At 38.8% G+C, this 18,630-nt stretch overlaps 1 protein-coding gene across 1 annotated transcript; it reads right to left on the bottom strand.

Annotated features, from left to right (window-relative positions):
• Nucleotides 1-23: 23 nt before the first annotated feature.
• On the bottom strand, nt 24-17,498 carry gon4lb (gon-4 like b). The gene is made up of 31 exons (XM_039679381.2): nt 17,374-17,498; nt 16,591-16,811; nt 16,410-16,511; nt 16,036-16,280; nt 15,474-15,548; nt 15,333-15,383; nt 15,184-15,234; nt 15,000-15,098; nt 14,539-14,649; nt 14,265-14,441; nt 13,954-14,173; nt 11,927-12,028; nt 11,799-11,839; nt 11,612-11,724; nt 9,601-9,802; nt 9,311-9,397; nt 9,056-9,230; nt 8,801-8,948; nt 8,090-8,240; nt 7,802-7,918; nt 5,743-7,539; nt 4,131-4,425; nt 3,842-4,005; nt 3,552-3,749; nt 3,284-3,427; nt 2,460-2,771; nt 2,259-2,369; nt 1,947-2,121; nt 972-1,233; nt 780-882; nt 24-677 (listed from the first exon to the last, which is right to left on the bottom strand). Exons 2-31 carry the CDS (start codon nt 16,790-16,792, stop codon nt 564-566), a joined length of 6,144 nt encoding a protein of 2,047 aa, XP_039535315.2. The 5' UTR covers nt 16,793-16,811; nt 17,374-17,498; the 3' UTR covers nt 24-563.
• Between the last annotated feature and the right edge of the window lie 1,132 nt (nt 17,499-18,630).

Below are 18,630 nucleotides of genomic sequence, written 5' to 3'. Positions count from 1 at the left end.
AATAATTCTGTCTCACACAAAGCTTGGTATAAATAATCATTTTATTATGTCTCCCAGCTCTCCTAAAACTTTGTGCATCTTTCTCAAAACACTGAAGCAAAATAAAAAGAACAAACCAACCTTATATAAAAATACTGTACATGTCCGGCCCCCCCATTTGTTCATATATTCACAGAATATACAGTCAATCTGTCATAAACAATGTTGGCGAGAATCTGCTGGTTAGTGCTTTACAATGAAAAATTGTTTTCTTTTGACTAATCAAATGTTTCATTTTGTGGTCAGGAAGGCCCATCAATGATAAAACAATAATCAGGCCATATCAGAAGCTGAGCTGTTTTTTTGCTACTATTCTTCAAAAATAATGTTGAGTTGGTTTTGTGCGTTTAGCATGTGTTGGATTACATCTTCATATTTAATGGATTTATACTTCATATAAATACGCCTTTGGCTGGTGTTAGTGCACAACATGGGGTTTCTGTGCATGTCTAGGCTCCAACTAGAAGAGCTGCATTGCTGTTTCATTGCACAAAGACAACAGTTCATATGGATGAAGGAAAGTCTCAGTCCTGCTCTTCATCAGTGGCAGACTGCTGCTCAGCAGCCTCATCCTCTGAGCTGGCCTGACAAGCTGACGTATGGAAGAGACGCATCAGGTCCCGAAATCTCCTTGAAACCTGCAGAGACATTGATGTTGAAAAAGGCACAGAAAGGAATGCTTCTCAAGAATCGAAAGTCAGAGCAGTGGAAATAGATCTGTAACTTTATAATCCTGGTACCTCACTGGCTGTTTTGTTTCCAAGCTGCTCTGCCACAGACTGAAAGGTGCTCTGATTGGCTCCTTGCTGCTGACAGGCAGTAAGGATCACTCGATCAGCCTCTCTATGAACCACATGATAAGAGGGCCACGTAAAACACAAGCACCATTAAACGATGCTCAAAAATAGAACATGATTTGTGGCTGTGCTTACCTGGTCCAGAGAATGACCCTCTCTCCACTGGGAGTGAGGGAGATGTTTTTGGCACACACAGGCGTGTCTAAGGCCGGGCTCAGTGTGCTCTGTTGAGTGGCGTCTCTCTCCCCTAATTCATCATCTTCATTCCTACAGTGCTTCGGTGGAGACATGAGATCCTCTTCATTTTTCTCGTTGCCTTCTTCGTTCTGGATTTTTTGCTCCTCTGGGATGGGGGAAGGGGGTCTCTCTCCTTCCTCCCACACAGGCCCATCACCCTCTGCAGGAGCAGGTACAAAGTTTTTGAGCTGTTTGTAGTTTCAGTTAAACTGTCAGTACAATTTAGATTGAGTAATTTAAGTTACATATTTTAGAGTTGTAACAATACCAACTAATATGTGAATGAACACTCCTGTATTAAAAAAAAAATATTAGCAAATATAAAAAGTACAACAAACATGCACAGTGCCATTCAAAACTTTATTCACTAAGATATTTTTTAAAAGAAGTGTATTATGCTCACTAAGGCTGCATTTATTGGTTAAAAAAATACAAGAACTTTTATTTATTATTGTTTTAATATATATATTTTTAGCAGCAATTACTCCTATATTAGAAATCATTCTAATATGATTTAGTGGTCAAGAATAAATTCTTATCAATTTTCAAAACAGTTGTGTTGCTTATTTTTGTGGAAACCATGATTTTTTGATGTTTGTAAAGGTTTATTTAAAATATTTAAATTATTTTGTAGCCTTATAAATGTCTTTACTGTAACTTGTGATCAATTTAATGCATCCTTGCTTTATAAAATCATTATTTTTTACTGACCCCAAAATTTTGAACAGTAGTGTAAATTATAAGTAATAATTCAAGTAAATGTAGTAATAAAAAGTATCTTTAGAGGCTCTGTAGGAATACATGAAGATGCTGATTTAATCATTAAAAACTTGCGTAAATTAATGAAAAAACAAGCATTTGAAAAGACTTTACCATGATTTGGACTGTTTTCTCCACTGCCAGTCTCATCTTTAACCTCTTTCTCTGCCTCTCCATCCTCCCCTTGTCCTTTTTCCTCTTCCTTTTCTTCCCCTCCCCTTTCAGATTGCGCATCAGCAGACGGAAACACAGAATCACGACTTTTCAGCACCTTTGAGCCATTAGTGGCCTGTTGACCAAAAAACAACCGTAGTTGTATAACTCAATGCGAGAAAATAAAATATGAGGAAAAATGGTCTCCTTAATAATAAAGGTGGCAATAACAAAAATGTTAAGATATGTTATAGATACAAATAAAGCGAGCACCTTGTTGCTATGACAACGCAAGCATCCCTTTCTCTTATGCCTCCGATGTTTGGCATCAAGGCTAGAGTCATGACAGGGACAGGGGCAATCTTTCTCAGGCCAATCACAGTCCTGAAAAAAAACACAAAACACAAGATTAACAACTAAACAAAAATGGGAAAAACAACTGTGAATTAACTGGGATGTAGAACATGAAGACACCTTGTAGTTGCCATAAGTGTGCATTTCTTTCCTCCTCTTGCTCCTGCTGCTGATCTGTCGAACCTTGTGTGACTCTTCATCCTCCTCTAGATCAGGGAGTGTGACCTCCTCAAACCCGCACCATACTCCTCCTCTAGAATCCACAGTCATCCCTGCTTCTCCATCTGTCCCAGTGCCCATGTCCTCTGGCCAAACTGCTTCTTCAAACTGACCAGGACGTGCTGGAGGTGGACGCATCTCATCAAAAAACATCCAGAATTCTCCCTGTAGGTGTGTGTGGCCCTTAAGAAGGGTGACCATTTGTGCTTTGAGCTGAGTTACAAAAGCAGAAATAAAGGGATTTTAGAAGACAAATCTGGACAATAAAGAGTCAGTGGTTCCCAAACTTTTTCTGCCAGGCCCCCCCCCTTCTGTAAAGAAAAATATTCTACCTACATGCAGACATGACCTTACTTGAAAAATCATATTGGATTTTTTTTTAAATATAACTGTAATTAATACTGTACTAAAATCAATCAACTTCATCTTGCTTCTCCTTGTGTTTGTGATGTTAAGTCTCTAAGCGGAATCTTAACTTGTTCAGCTTCATACTGTCAGAATCTATTACTTTGAGGCACACAACACACTCTCTTCATTAACCACCATTGTACTGATGATTCCGAGGGCAAGATATGCGTCACCATAATTTATTGTCTTTAAAACAACACACACTGCAACAATATCCATCCTTGCTAAATATATATATATATATATATATATATATATATATATCTTACTGACAGCAGAAAACCTTTCAATTTATTAATCTATCCATCCATCAATACCTCTTCAACGCCAGCAGGACTGAGAGGACTTCCACTCTGCAGAGCTCTCACTATCTTCTGGTAATGAGAAGGATTCTCTCCAAAGCTGATCTCCAACTGACGCAGGAACCGACGACTCCTCTCAAAGGCCTGCTGCTCCTCAAACTGGGGATGGGAGGGAGGTTGGGAGATACAAATAAAGTTGATCTCCTTAGCACTGACATTGATCAAATGAAGAGTTATTAGCCTGGAAAAATCTTTTTTTTGTCTATAAAATGATTGTAAGTACCAGTCCACACTCCAGTGCTTGTTCAGGTAAAAGGAAAGCAGCAAAGTCCTTGAGGAGCTCAGGCCAATCTTTGAGGAGAAGTTTCAGCTGGGAGAACAGCTCTACAACACTGCGGCACTCTCCTGCCTGGTCAAACTCATAAAGCAGTCCTAAAAACTCTTCCACCTTACCAGGTATGTCTTGTAAGACCTCACGCACCTATAACAGCACAAGAAAACAGAGAAATGAGTGTTTCTCTAATCACTGGCGTAAAGGAGATACTAGTGTGTCAAAGATACAAGTGGTCTTACCCTGTTGAGATATGCCTGGGCAAAAGCCATGTCTTTGCTCTCTCTCAATGGATCGTTGTCCAAAATGTGGTCATCATACAGTAGCAGCAGCTTTGCGGCATCTTTACTGCCTCTTTCCTGACGTCGACTACGCTTCAGACTTCGAGGGGGTGGGCGACCGCGGCCTGTAAAAGTACATAAACTATATCCACTGAAACATTTCATATTGAAAAACCAACCAGGACAGTAGGCTCATTTTAACTTGACATCACTCAAAACAACATAATCAGGTGTTAACAATTGTACTGACCTCTTCCACGGCCACCTCCCCTCCCAGTGATCTGTGGGGGGTCGTCGCCCAGTGGCGCATCTCCCTCAGGAAGCTTTCCGCATTCTCCCTCCCCTGCTTCCATCTCATCACCCTTTATCGCCCCATCATCCTCATCCTCGGAGTTCTCCTCCTGCGAATTCTGGGAAGCAGGGGAGTTTTGAGAGTTTGGGGAGGTGGGGGATGTTGGGGACGTGGGCGAATTGTCCTCCTCAGAGTCTCCCTCTCTGCATAGTCTCCTCTCTGATGCCAACCAGGTCAACTTTTCCATTGTCTCCTGCCAAGGGAAGAAAGCAGGAATAATTTAATAAAACGTGTTAAATGGGTCATATAATGGTACATGCACTATCAAGTTGATTGTACTGAAATGTGCGTTGGCAGTGCCTGTACACAACCATCATATGCGGTGTTCTGTTCTTGGGTGTAATAACGAACACAGTCATTTTGATGTTCCTAATCCAAAATGCTGAAGACACAGTGGCTGAGTTTTGTTTTCGAAGGGAATATTCCCCATGAGCAACATCAATGCGTTCATGTTTTAGCAATTTGTGAATCTTTTCTCACCAGACTGCTTTATAAACAAGGATCAGTATAAAGCTGGTTTTGCTAAGTAGTTGCTCCTGAAAAAAAGAATCAGTAACAACTATTCATGTCCCTACTGCACCTAAAGAAGAAGTTTTTTTTTTTACATTTTCAACCATCAACGGTGGTTGTTCACAATGGTTATTGTGTTATTACAAACTGAGTATGTATACATCAGTAAACACATAGCATTCATACATCTCACTAAGTTAATCTACCCTGCCAGTTCACAAAGATAGATCAAAGTGACATTTTCTTAACCAACCATTCAGAAACGTCCTGTTCAAGCTTTAATTGTCGAACTTCTTTGCGGCCGCGGAGTGAGCGAAGCCCATTATCATTAAGGCATATGCGCCGACACGGGGTGCTGAAAACATGGCTGTTTTTAACCAGGTAAAATGAGTGTTTTCTTAAAATACTAATGAAAATTTTTAATTAAAGTATATTACAAACTTTTCATTTTGACCCTAAAGATTCAAATTAACTTGTATGAAAATGGCATTATATGACCACTTTAAAATAAATACACGTAACGGATAACATTACAGATTATTTATTTATTTATTGGTATCAGCTGTATATAATATAATAGTTGAGTTGGTCATTTAATCTATATTTACATTTCAATTATCTTTCCAATCATCTAAATCTCAATCAGATTTTATAACACAGTTAAACGTAATCTTGTAAATTTCAAAATGAACATTTTCATACTGCTAATTATAATGCTGTGATGCCTAAATTCTCTCAAAATGATTGACTTTAGTTTCTAGTAGTGTTTTGTTCTTTATTATTATTTTAATTTATTTAGACAATAATACAAAATTTCAAAGTCTGCTATAACTTTTAACATTGAAATCTAAAACCTATGCCATAATATGAAAAAATTTCAGATTTTTAAAACCGGTCGGCATGCCCCTAACATCCCCCTAAATATCATAAACAGATTAATTTTCTTGTATTTCTTTTCTGTTTTTTTTTTTTTATATATATTTTCTAAAAACAAACAAACCTGAAGTTCTGGAACAGACAGCACAGATTCCTCTGATGCCGAAGACATCACTTCCTCCTCATCTTCATCCTGCGTGAGGTCATCAAAATCCTCCTCTTCTTCATCCCGCTCACCATCTCCATCTTTTTCTCCATCTCCATCCTTCTCTTCACTTCCTTTATCACCACTTCCACCCCCATCTCCTTTTCTGCCATCTTCTCCATCACCGCTCTTCTCTCCTTCTTTATCTTCATCCCGCTCTCCATCTCCCCCACTCTCCCTCTCCTCAGCCCTTCCAACATCCTCATTCCCACCGTTCTGTTTCTCCCCCCCACCGGACTGTTGCTCTTTCCCATCTCCAGTGCTGTGTTTGTGCACTCCTAATGCTTCCTGACTGCCAGAGCCCGACTGGACAGCAAGACACTCTCCAGTATCTGTCTTCACCCTCACAGAGGCTTCAGCATCACTGTCTGTGCTTGCATCAATGCTGGTCAAACTGGAGTCGGGGCTGCAAGAGGACTCTGAGAGTGCCAGGAGAGGACTACCAAACAGAGCACCAGCCATTTCCTCTTCCCATCTGTCTCCAGTCATTTCCTCATCCTCTTCCTTTCTTTCTCCATCTTCTGTGGATGGTGTTGTGGTGTTTAAAGGCACCTCAGTCCTCTCTGTGTTCTTTAGTACTATGGAGCCAGCAGGAATGTCAGAAAAGGCAGTCTGCTGGGATAAACTCCCTGCTGCACCTTCAGCATGAAGTGGAGCAGGTTGGTTCAGAATGAGTGGGTCTTGGGGCAAAAGTAGGAACTGAGGAACTCCAGTAGGTGAAATGGTCTGAACCAGTACAAACTGAGAACTGTCTGCTGCTGCTGATGTCAGAGGAGAACAAACAGTCCTTTGACCATTTTGAACACTATAGTGCAAAGGAGTGATGTCCTTCATGGTTTGCAAAAAGTCACATTCTGACCTCTGTGTCGTCTTTCCGAAATAGGGACTTGAGGCATTTTCCACGGCCTGTGTTCCAGGTACTAACTGTATGACAAGATCCTGGGAGGGAGATGTGACCAATCTCTGTGTGGTGGCAGTCAGGTGAGGAGCATTTTCATAGGCTTTATCTAATGGAAAATTCTGTGTAACATTTAAGGATATTGGCTGGTCCGTTATAACAGTAGGGTTACTTACGTTTCCCATTGTACAAGAGGAGAGGGGAGAAAGCTGGGGGGCTGGTTTCAAAGGAGCAAGTTTTCTAGGCATGGTCCGTTTCTTGTGCTTATCGGACATCTTCTGCACGCCACACGTCCTGACTGTCCCAGTACTATGTAGAGGCATGTCACTGGGGGGTATCTGAACTACAGTGGGGGGCAAGTTGGCAGAAAGGTGTGCCAGATTACCAGCCCCCAATTCTGGAGTGACATACTGGAAATTAATAGGATAAGAAGCGCAAAGTGGGACGGTCCCCTGTGCAGGAGTCAAAAAGGGCTGAACCAATGGGAACACCCCATTTATAGGAGTGCTAGGTGTTTGGGCCAATAATATTACACCATGTGCTGGAAGTTGTGTGGAGACATTGGATAATACATTTCCTGCACCTGTGGGACACGGAGGAGCTTCCGGCAATGGTGTGAGAGTAGGGGGGAACTTACGCTGAGATTTGGGCTGTGAAGGTTGACTAACACTTGGATGTAGACGAAGAGAAACACCTTTAGGGAGGAATTGTGGGTAGCGTGTTCCTTTTGGGAAGGACAGGGTAAGAGATTTGGTGGTTGTGGATGTCACCTTTGAACTGCTCTGAAAAACTCCCCTATGGATGTATGGCAAGCTTTTCTGTAAAGGCAAATTTGAAACCATTAGAATTGTACTTGATATCAGAATGATTTTTTTTTTCTCTTCAATAGGTTTTAATGAAAAAGCCTAGGGTAGGTGTTCTCAACTAAGGTAAACTTCCAGGTGGCCCCTTATAAATCTTAGTTACTTACATTTAATTATAATGCTAAAAAAACACCCTAAAGATGTCAACTGTGGAGCTTGTTTTTATCCCATCAGAAGTCCCAAGTACACTGGTCTAGACTCTAAGGGGTTATAATACCTTCAGCCAGATTGGCATGATGTCCTGCTCTCTCTCCACAGGAGGGCGCTCCTCTCCAGGTACAACAGGTCTGCACATCACCGGCAAAGGAGGAACCACACCATTCTGGCAGTAAAACTAAGACATACAACATTGTCTTAATAAACTGTAACCCACATTAAATAAGACAGAATATTACGATTTCAATAGTCGGCTTCAGAAAGTGTAAGGGAGCAAATGTGCACCACCACAACAAATAACAATGTATATGAAGATTGCAAATGAACCAATAGATGAACGACAAATCACCTTGATTATGTTGTGTGGGGCTTTGGCGGACGCCATTTCCCTCACATGTGCACGCAGCTGCTCTTGAGGCTTGGCACGGATCAGATAGCGGCTCATCAGGTGGTATGGGAACTCTGTTTCAGCAAAGTGCTTTAACCCCAATACTAACAGTCTAAAGTGAGGTGGGAGCAGGGGAAGAGAGAGAGGCAGAGGGTTAACTGGGTGAAGGTATGGCTCACTGCTTCTTCAAGTGTTTGCAAGTTGGTGTCATATGTGTAGACTGAATGAGGTGCTTGTTTTGATACATTAAACTGCAAATGCCCATTTTGACGTTTCTCCTTCCTTCACGGACCAATTGCATTATAAATTTGACATTTGCAGTGAAAAGGTGAACTGTAACTTCTCAAAGAATGTACTTATTAACAGATACAGACGTTAACGGGTTTTAGAGTAGATACCCTGCGAAATTCAGAGAACGTGTATTAAGTACTTGTATGACTATATAGAAGCAATGCAATTTCCTTAAATATGGATTTATAGCACTACAATACAGCAAATTATAGATCTAAACTATTTAAAAGTGGTTCTTCAGTAATTGCTTTTTTTTTCCATGGCAAGGATGACATAAGCATGTAAATGCCCCGCTACATTCACAGACTATTAATGGCTGAATAAAAACACATTTCTATAAAGTATTCATTCCCATGAGTAGACAGTCAGAGCCATTTGTACCCGTCTTCGCCTTTGATGTAATGTTTTTTGCGTGTGCGATGCAGGGCTGGATCCAGACTGCAATGTGGTAGAAGCTCTGGGTACAGAAACACAGAGCGTGTGGCGAACAGCCATGCAAGACCAGCTGGGAGCAACGGGTAGGGACAAACTACAGAAACACAAAAAACATACTGCCATCAGATATACACAGACACCCATGCATGTACTCCTAAGTTGATTTATTGGATCATATGAATTCATTATGAGATGCCTGACCTGAGTGACGGCGATAGGGTTTGGGAGGAAGATACAGAGGAGACGGACATTGTTTTAACTCCTCCAGCAGCTTGAGGGAGGACTGCAAGTTACACACCCTAAACATGCTTCTAAAACCTGAATGAACTGCTGACCTCCCCTCCTCAGCCCGCTCCGCAAACGACAGCAACTCCCCCTATCAACAAAGATAGAGACGCTGTAAGACATCTAGCCTTTATTATGGATATCTATGTGTTCAATACCCAATTTTCTTACCAGGAAATGTTTGGTGGTTTGAGCTTCACTCTGTAGCACCTCCACTGGTTTGCACAGCATATTGACCTGTGTCAGTAACTGGACATGCTGCAAGAAAAAGTTCAATCTTAAATCAAATTTAAATCATATCAGTATAAAACAAGAACTTTGAAAAGACTTTTTGCCAATGCAAATCACATTCAACAAACAAAAATCAACAGCTCTGGGGTAAAAGATTAGATCCTTCTGACCAGGTAGCACTTTAAATTAAGTGTTTAGTGTGTATGGTGGTGTTTAAAATAGTCTCTTACTTGCTGTATTTGCTGCTGCAGCTGTATTCTCTGAGGAGACGTGAGCACCAGAGGACAGCTGGGCTGCAAAAGAACCATGCCAGGCCCAGGTGCATGTTGGGTGGTCCGAATCTGGTTCTCCCGTCGCTGCTGCAAAGCATCCAGCTGCTCTCTAACGGTCCGCCTGCATGCCGTCAACATGTGAGCCAGTGGCTCCTCAAACCTGATGACAGACAAATAGAAACATACTGAATCTGAAGAGAGAGAGGGATGTTTTAAAATGTGTACTAGAAACACTAATTATAGCAAAGCAAATATGCCACTTTGATAAAACATAATTTGAATTGTTCTGAAACAGTATTCTCAACTAGGGATGCATGACATATCAGTACCTTATTTATTATTAAAGATTTATTTTAATTTACCATATCAGGCAATATTGGATATTGAATTATATATGCTAATATCCTCAAACATTTGTAGTCATTGAATACTAACTAATCAAATTTCAAAATGAATAGCCATTTTCCATGCATTATCATGTTGTGATGCCTACATTCAATTTTAGCATGTAATGCAATTTAGACAAAACAGAATAGAATTTTAATATAAGCTATTGTTTATCTGCCATAAAATGACAATTATCAGCTTAGTCATCCAAAGTTTAATAAATAAATAGCAACCCATTTAAATTCCATTTTGTAATGTTTTTCCAAGAGAAACTGAAAAAGTGTGTGTGGGAGTTGATTTGATCTACTAGGAATTTACGGAATCTAGAAAAATGTGCATTCCACACCTAAATGACAATGAGTTCTGACAGTTGCATACATATTAATGGTATAATAATGACAGCATTATCAATAGGCAATAGAATTATGACTCATTATTTTGTATATTTTCATTAAAATGCTGATCCTAAAATCCTCTGATCTAGTGACATAATGTTTAGTAAAATCATTGTTAAGTTACGGTCACTAATTAAGCAGACCAAGTCTCTTATAATCTCTGTAGCCTAGTCAATGAGCTTTACAGGCACAAGTCCTTGGCATTTACACACACATTCACAGTGTGGAAGAGACAGCACAGACGTCAATGTACCTCATTAAAAAAAAAAAAAAAAAAACATCAGCCACATCTCTGTCTGTTCCCAGAACAGTGACGCACGGAAGTCACATTCACACAGTTGCTGTTATGACCCCTCTTCACTAGGCAAATAATAAGCTGCAACACCGTGTGACATGTCCATCTCTTGACAGTTTTGTGCTGATTGACAATGTAGTATTTCTGTAACAAAGTTAATTACACATATACTTAAAGAACAAAGAGGTGACAAGCCTGATGTGACAGGTTTTAAATAAGGGACTGCTGATGACTGTTATATATCAGAAAAAGGGCCATATGTTTTAAGGAAAGCCCTTTGAGTAGGTGTCAGAGGTTTGTTTGTGTGTGCGCGAACGTGCATGTAACGGTTATCTGTTCCAGTAAATGAGCTCTATTTAAAGCCCCTGTGCCTGGATTCTGCACGTAGCACAGGCATACAGTGAAATCTTTTTAGCACGTTCGCAGTGACGTATAGACCTGCACCTGTACAGCACTCAGCAGTGGGGGGATGTGATTTGTGCGCATGTGTTCAGTCTATACTGAATGTGTAAATGTAGCTCCGCAATGTCCATTTTTTGTCCCGGGTCAACAGCGAAACAATCGGACACATTAGAGGTATTTCTCTACCTCCCTACCCAAACAGATACAGCACTCCTCTGCTGCTCTGTCCCATAGGGAGGATGCATCTTGTGGATGTTTTAACATGTCTCCTTGGCTTAGCACTTTTAGAAATACAGTTTTATTTTATGTTAGAAAATGAATGCATTTAGTTTTAATTTTTGCAAATTTAATTTTTGACATAAACAGACAGATTATAAATATAAAATTGTTTATTTGGGCCAGTTGAAATGTGAAAAGGCCGCAGAAATCTACTGACATGACCGGGGAAGCTTATTGTTGAGCCTTGGACTAGGTGGTGTGTGTGTGTTACCTAATGGCTTGAGGAACATTAAATTGTGGAGTGTTATTGGCCTCCTCATCACGTTCCTCATCTTCTTCACGACCTTCCTCTTCTTGTTCATTGGCTGCCAACTCATCATGGAACTGGACAAGAATAGAGAAAATGAGTAAGGAATGACTGACTTTAGTTTATTCCTGTTAGTGTTAAATCCTTTTACCGTCTCAAACAGCTCTTCCATGAGCTCATTGACTTCCTTCTCTGCAAAGAGATAGAGAAAAAAAAATTGTAAAAGTAAACACTTTAAACTGAGGGGTTTATTTAATCTAAAACTTGAAAAAACCCCACTTGTGATTCGAACAGCGCGGTCATTTCGATAATCCTCCAAATCTGGCTCATCTAGATCATCTAAAAAGTTATATTCAGGGTCATCATCTTCATCAGCCTCTTCTAAAAATACAGAGAGAGAATCATCAGAAGAACAGATTTTTCACGTGTGAGAACACACACATAGAGCAGTGATGCTGAAAGGGACTTGGGGAAAAGGTCAGGGGAAGAAAAACATGAGTGGAAAAAACAGAGGTAGGTACTTAATCACTGACGCACACACACACATTAAACTAGTCTCACACACAGAGAAAGCCATTTAGACATTTAAGAAAAGTGCTTTGACAGCATCTGTCTGAGTGCAACAGGCATGACAGTGATTTGTTTAAAAGACATGATTACATTTGCGGGTTCACTGGTTCAGCCAAGGCCAGAAAACAAATGATAGAAGTCAAAAACAGCTCCAAATAATATTAACAGTTTCGGGTCTGTAAGATCTGGTCTGAAGTCTCTTATGTTCTGCAAGACTGCAGTTAAAAACAGTTACATGTGAAATATTATTACAATTTAAAGTAACTTTTCTAATTCAATGTTAGGCATTTTAAAATCTTCTCAAGTTCCATTAGCCATTAATCCACAGGGTTCCTACAGGTTTCTTCAAATTAAATTCAAGTCTTTTTAAGACCTTTTAAACATAAATTAATACCTATTTCACGTCCCTACCAGCAAAGAAAAACAAAATCCTTCAACTTGTGTTCATTTATTTTTCAAATGTGGAATGGGTAAAAGATAAGCCAAGCAGGTGTGAAAAATAAAAACATTTCAAAAAGGAAAGTTTGCCGAACAATGTTATGTTGTATTTTAACATTAGCTAGCTACTTATTCCATGCTGGGAATATGGGGAATTGAGAGACCCCTGAACAATAAACATCAAAAATCATAATAATCATGGTTGACAAATGAAACTTTTGAGGAAAAATACAATATGGAGAAGTTACATACAGCAGGGTTAATTTTGACAGCTAATTTTGATTTAGTTTTAGTCTCAGTCTTTTTAGTTGACGAATTTTTTAGTTTTAGTTGACGAAATACAATAAGATTTTAGTGATTTTAGATTTTAGTTTTTTTAGATTTTCTAAATCTATAGTAAACTAAATCTACAGTAGATTTAGTCGACTAAAATATAATAGGATGAGGTAAATTGTAATGTGTTAATTTAGAATTTCTCTAAAATTTCCAAACCCATATACTCCCGGAGAAAACATACATTAACATATTAATATGAATGATTTTTAAGTTTCAATATGCAATACAGATACAGATTTAACTACTGTGACTTAAAAAATATCTTAAAATTAAATAAAACTACTTTTCCTAAAGTAAAACACAGTCTTCTAATCAATGAATGATATATGCATTCTTCATAAAAACTTAAGAACATCATTCGTTATTCTTTCAAGTAGACAATTATTTGTATGAATTAAATATAATTAATCCTTATTAAAGCTATTAACAAACAGTGAATGCTTTTCTCTTTTTATTTTGTTGCTTGCCAATGTCAGACATCGGCTCATGTTCAATGGCTCACAACCGTTTAAGACATAACCGACATGGTTTATGAATACTCTCTAAACTGGACATTTAGACATAATGTTGTGTGTATTTGTCCATTCAGACACGAACAAGAGCTCAGTTCAGTATACGCGCGCTGTATAGGTGTCTATGTGCATGGCTCCACGTTAGAGTACAAATGTGTGCACCTACCACACACGCAGGACATCAGTTCTGCCTGGATCGCTTCCCAGATCGACACTACCTAACATTCGACTATCGACACATCAAACAACACGCATGTATGTTTCAGGCTCTTTTACTATTATTTTGATTTCAAAATATATTTGAGATGTGCGTGTATATATGTATATATATTTATTGTTTTAATTTTTTTCACAGCACCTCCCAACCACCGAGCCAATGTCGGTAGTTGGTCCATTACCACCGCGGTGGTAAAAAACTGTCACCGTCACTGCTCTACATTACACACTGACCTTCATTGTCCAGGTGAGAGGTCATGAGTCCCTGTAACCATTGGGTCCATTCACGGTCCTCTGGTGTGGAGACATTATCGTACATATCTGGTGTGATATCTGGTGCACAGAGCTCTGCCTCCAGCTGATCCAGAGGGACGTCCCTCAGAGGACGTTTTGACCGAGTACGGCAGGCTACCAGACTGCCATTCGGCTCCCCTCCACTGCCATTGCTCAGAGCCTTCAGCAGACAGACGGACAGACACACTGAATTTAGAGAGAACCAAATATAGTAGGCAGAGGTTTTTTTGTGTGTGTATGTGATGCAGTACCTGGTAAGGCTCCATGCAGAGAGGACTAAGTTCAAGTTCTTTATCCACAGCATGGAGTTTCTCAATGAAGGGGTCAGGGGCCCTGAGGGATCGTGAGGGGCCACAGGACTGAGGAGGTGGGGCAGGGGGACCCATAGGCACTGCTTCAACTCTCAGGTGCCTGGAGAGCCTGGGCTTCTGTGATAGAGATGGAGGAGGACAAAGAGAGACGAGGAGACTTAAAACCTTGAAATGTGCAGATATGTGTATGTGATCATAATACTGTGCAAGGTACCAATCTGGGGCTGTTGCTGGCATCATCACAATGGGAGGGCGTATGAGAGGAAGAACGTCTGCCGCCACGTGGTGAGGAGGCAGTGCTCTCCACATCACTCTCCAAAAATGTCTAGGAGAAAATTAAAATATTGCAATTTAAAAGCGCAATTGAATCTGATTGACAGTGATAACCATATATATATATATATATATATATATATAGCAATAGATGGAACAAAATGATCTGATACTACATGTCAATTGATCTATGCATTAATTCTTGGAGTGTAAATGCAAAATGATAGACCTGCTCTTATATTGTAATGGCTGTTTCATTTTTTTTAACAGTTCCTTGTTCCAAGAACCTAATTTATTTGAAATATAAATCTTTTCAGTCAAAAGCCCAACATTTTGTGCCATAGTACTTGAATAATATACTTTTTAAAAATGTAAAGTATGATGTGAGTGTGGTATATGCACCTCCTCAGCCGTTTCATCTTCCTCATCTTCATCAGGACAATACTCTTCATCAGAAGAGTCCTCCTCCTCTTGCAGGGGAATGTCCACAAACTGGGGTGGCTAAGAAAAGAGTCCAAATAGCAAGGTACATCAACCAAAAAACAATACAAACTCTCACAAATGATAAATCCTAACCATTTGATACCTTAATCTCACATGGTATTTTTATTGGAGAGATGTTCCAGTTGCACATCCCCTAAAATATAAAATATATAAAAATTCAGCAATTATTTTAGCTCACACATAAAATAGCTAAAATTCTCAAACCTTCCTAATAAGAAAAACAACACTCACCACCCCTTTCTCAACAACTTCTTTGAGCTTAGAACGGGTCATTTTGGGCTCCTACATTAAACAGAAAATAAATGTAATCAACTGAAAATATTATGTTCAAATAGACTTTAACTGTAAGAGTTAAAAATAGAAGGAACTTACAAACATGGGCATATCTTGTGTGTCCCTTATAGCCGCTTTCATCATGGCCACAACATGCTCATTGGTTACCACCTCCTGAGGTCAAACACACAAAAAAAAATGTTATCAAATAGTCAAATTACTACCGATTTGTTGGTAGCGTTTTCTTATAATGATGTAATTGAATTGATTCACCTAGCTATAGCAATTTAAAACATTTTTTTTTCACGATTTTAAAATCGATTTTTTTTATTATTATTACAGAATCAATATTAATTCTGTCCTTGCTTATAGATTAGGTTGACAGAAGTTAGTCACTTTTGTTCCAACAGAGGATGAAATGTGTCATGTGAAAAAAAATCTCAATATTTTGCAATATCAAATCGCAATACTTGTAGAATCACAATTCTAAAAAGATAAATTGCAATACATAACGTATCTGCACCCAAGTATTGTGATGGTATCGAACCAGGGGATAGGTGTATCGTCCCAGTCTTATTAAGTAAAATGTGACAGCATTTGATAAAATTCTCATTAACACAGAATCTTTAAGGAACTTGCATCTTGTTTAAGTCAGACTCACATGAATGATGTTACGAACGTTGACAGAGGAGAGTTTGAGCTTTTTAGATTTGAGTGTTAAATCTCTGTCCAGCTTCCTCAACTCTTCCTCACTCTCATCCTCCTCCTCCTCAAGCTCTTCTGAAGATGTATCCATCTCTCCATTCTTCTCAGGGAACTCTCCTTCCACCTGAGTCTTTCCACTCTTCTTTACATTCAATTTATTTAGTTTCTTCAGCCAGTCCTCTCCTTCACACCTGTCCTCATCTAAGGATTGGCAAGCAATGAGACTTTATTCAGATATTGGAAAACTCCTAAATACAATACTGATGTTTGACTTGACAGGTAACATTACAAAATCAAGTGTGGTTAATAAGACCAAATGAGCTGACTCACCCACAGTGATGACCAGACCCAGCTCTGCATCCACCTCTGACTGGAGGGGGGAAGAAACTGGAGTGGAGTCAAGGACGCTGTCAGCATCATCCTCACCATGGTCTGCCCACACACAGAGAAAAACAAATATCAAGTTCTGCTATTAACTTCCCTCAAGGAATACTGCTAATTGCTGCATTACCTGGGCTGGAGTTCTGCTCCTGGCAATTGGATTGATCTGGAGTCTGTATTGACTCCGTCTTAGTGGGGGTGGAGACCGTTCTTCTCCAGGAACTAGGAGACAGTTTGAGAGAGAAAGGAGATCTGCAGATAGAGTCCCTCTTAGGTGCTTTGGCAGGATTCAGTTGTAGTTCTGAAGATGACAACTTGCGTTTCCACCCCATATTCAATCGATCTCTGCGCCTGAAATCACAGGTTAAGGAAAAGTTCCAAACTGATGTCTTCCAAATAATCCTTAACAATGTTTATATATATATATATATATATATATATATATATATATATATATATATATATATATATATATATATATATATATATTATCAGTTAGATAATATTATCAGTCAGAGGAAAACTATAGCAGAACAATATTATTTGTGGTTGTGTGTCAAAAATCATTGAGTCGCCAACCAAGACAGCTCACTAGTCTGAAACACATAGACCAAAATATTATAAAGACAGTATTTTGTTTACGTTCAGTAAATGGTTTTCTGGTACAACAGGACAATGTACAGAGTAAAATATGTGTGTGTGTGTGTGTTTTATTTATAATTAATTGTTAATCAATTATAGAGATCACAAACAGTGAATCTGTAGGATTGTATATTCTGCTGCTAGCTTTTGCTAACTGAAGTTAGCATTGCGCCCCTAAGCAAAACACGGCACCCGTAAATTGTTTATATTTGTGCCACGCAAGGATGATATTTTTTCTGATCACATTTCATAATGTAATTATCTATCTTACCCACGAACAAGTGTTTGCAGCCATCGGTAGATTTATACACACTAGCCCGCCGCTTCACAACAAACAGCAGGTGTTGCGGTCATTTCCTTCCCTCACAAACAGAGGCGATGACAACTCGTTCCCACACCTCATTAGCGCTGAAAACCACGAGAACAATATTTGTAAATATTTTTAATAAAACCAAACATATATATATATATATATATATATATATATATATATATACAATAATATTTTTTAGAAAAAAAAAGGTCTAAAAAGTTTGGAATACAAAGAAAAAAATCATAGATTCACCATTTGTGAGGTGGCAGCGAGCTATAACGCACATGCGTGTGATTTTTATGTGATTATTGAGGTTGAATTAATAGGATGCCTTCTTCATAAATTGTAAGAAAATTGTGGGAATAAATAATGGTTCAAGTCACCCCCCCCCCCCCCCCCAAAAAAAAAAAAAAAAAACATATGGAAATTGAGGTGCCCTTATATGGGCATAATGGAGTCTGCTTGTGTTGTGACCATAGACCCTTTTTACAGTCTATGGTTGTGACCTAGTGAAAAAGTTTGGTACTGCACCCAAACAAAATCTTACTGAAAGCTAATTTTTGAGATATCAACTTAAAATTTGAAACACAACTAGTTCAGAGTTTTGGCTTTGATTTTCTTGCAGTTTTAGAGTCCATCAGGTTTTGAAACAAACATTTTATAAAATATGAATAATTAGGCTACTTTTTTACATTTTACATTTTCATAAACTAAAACTTCTACAACTTTTTTCTATTTCACTTTTTTTAATTTGGAGAAAAAATCCAGAGTGTTTCTTATCTTACCAAAAATCTTAATTTCTTTTCGACTGAAGAAAGAATGACATGGATATCTTGGATGACATGGGGGTCAGTAAATTATCAGCAAAAGTTTTTTTTTTTTTTTTTTTTTTTTTTAAGTGAGCTACTCCTTTAAGAGGTTAAAATGAGAACATGTCCTTGTGTTTAACAGGCTAAATTGTCTTCCCTGCTGGAAAAATAAAAAATAAAAATTCATAGGCTACTGGGAGGAGTCAATTATAGTGGGGACTGTAGGCTATATTTAGCCTACCTTCAGAATCAGTTGCCACTTAAGTTTTTCATTTTTGTTCTGCAGAGCAAGACTTCATAGACTTCCATAAGCAGCTAAAAAAAATTAGGAAAGTTGCAGAGAAAATAGGCTACCACCAACAACCAGAAAGCTCAGATAGGGAAAAAATATTTGGCTCGACGGAAA

This window comes from Pimephales promelas, chromosome 12 (genome assembly GCF_988280905.1).
Source record: "Pimephales promelas chromosome 12, fPimPro1.hap1.1, whole genome shotgun sequence".
Classification (NCBI taxonomy): domain Eukaryota; kingdom Metazoa; phylum Chordata; class Actinopteri; order Cypriniformes; family Leuciscidae; genus Pimephales; species Pimephales promelas.
The sequence above is the reverse complement of the archived record's forward strand: the minus strand, read 5'-3'. Positions and strand labels throughout refer to the sequence as shown.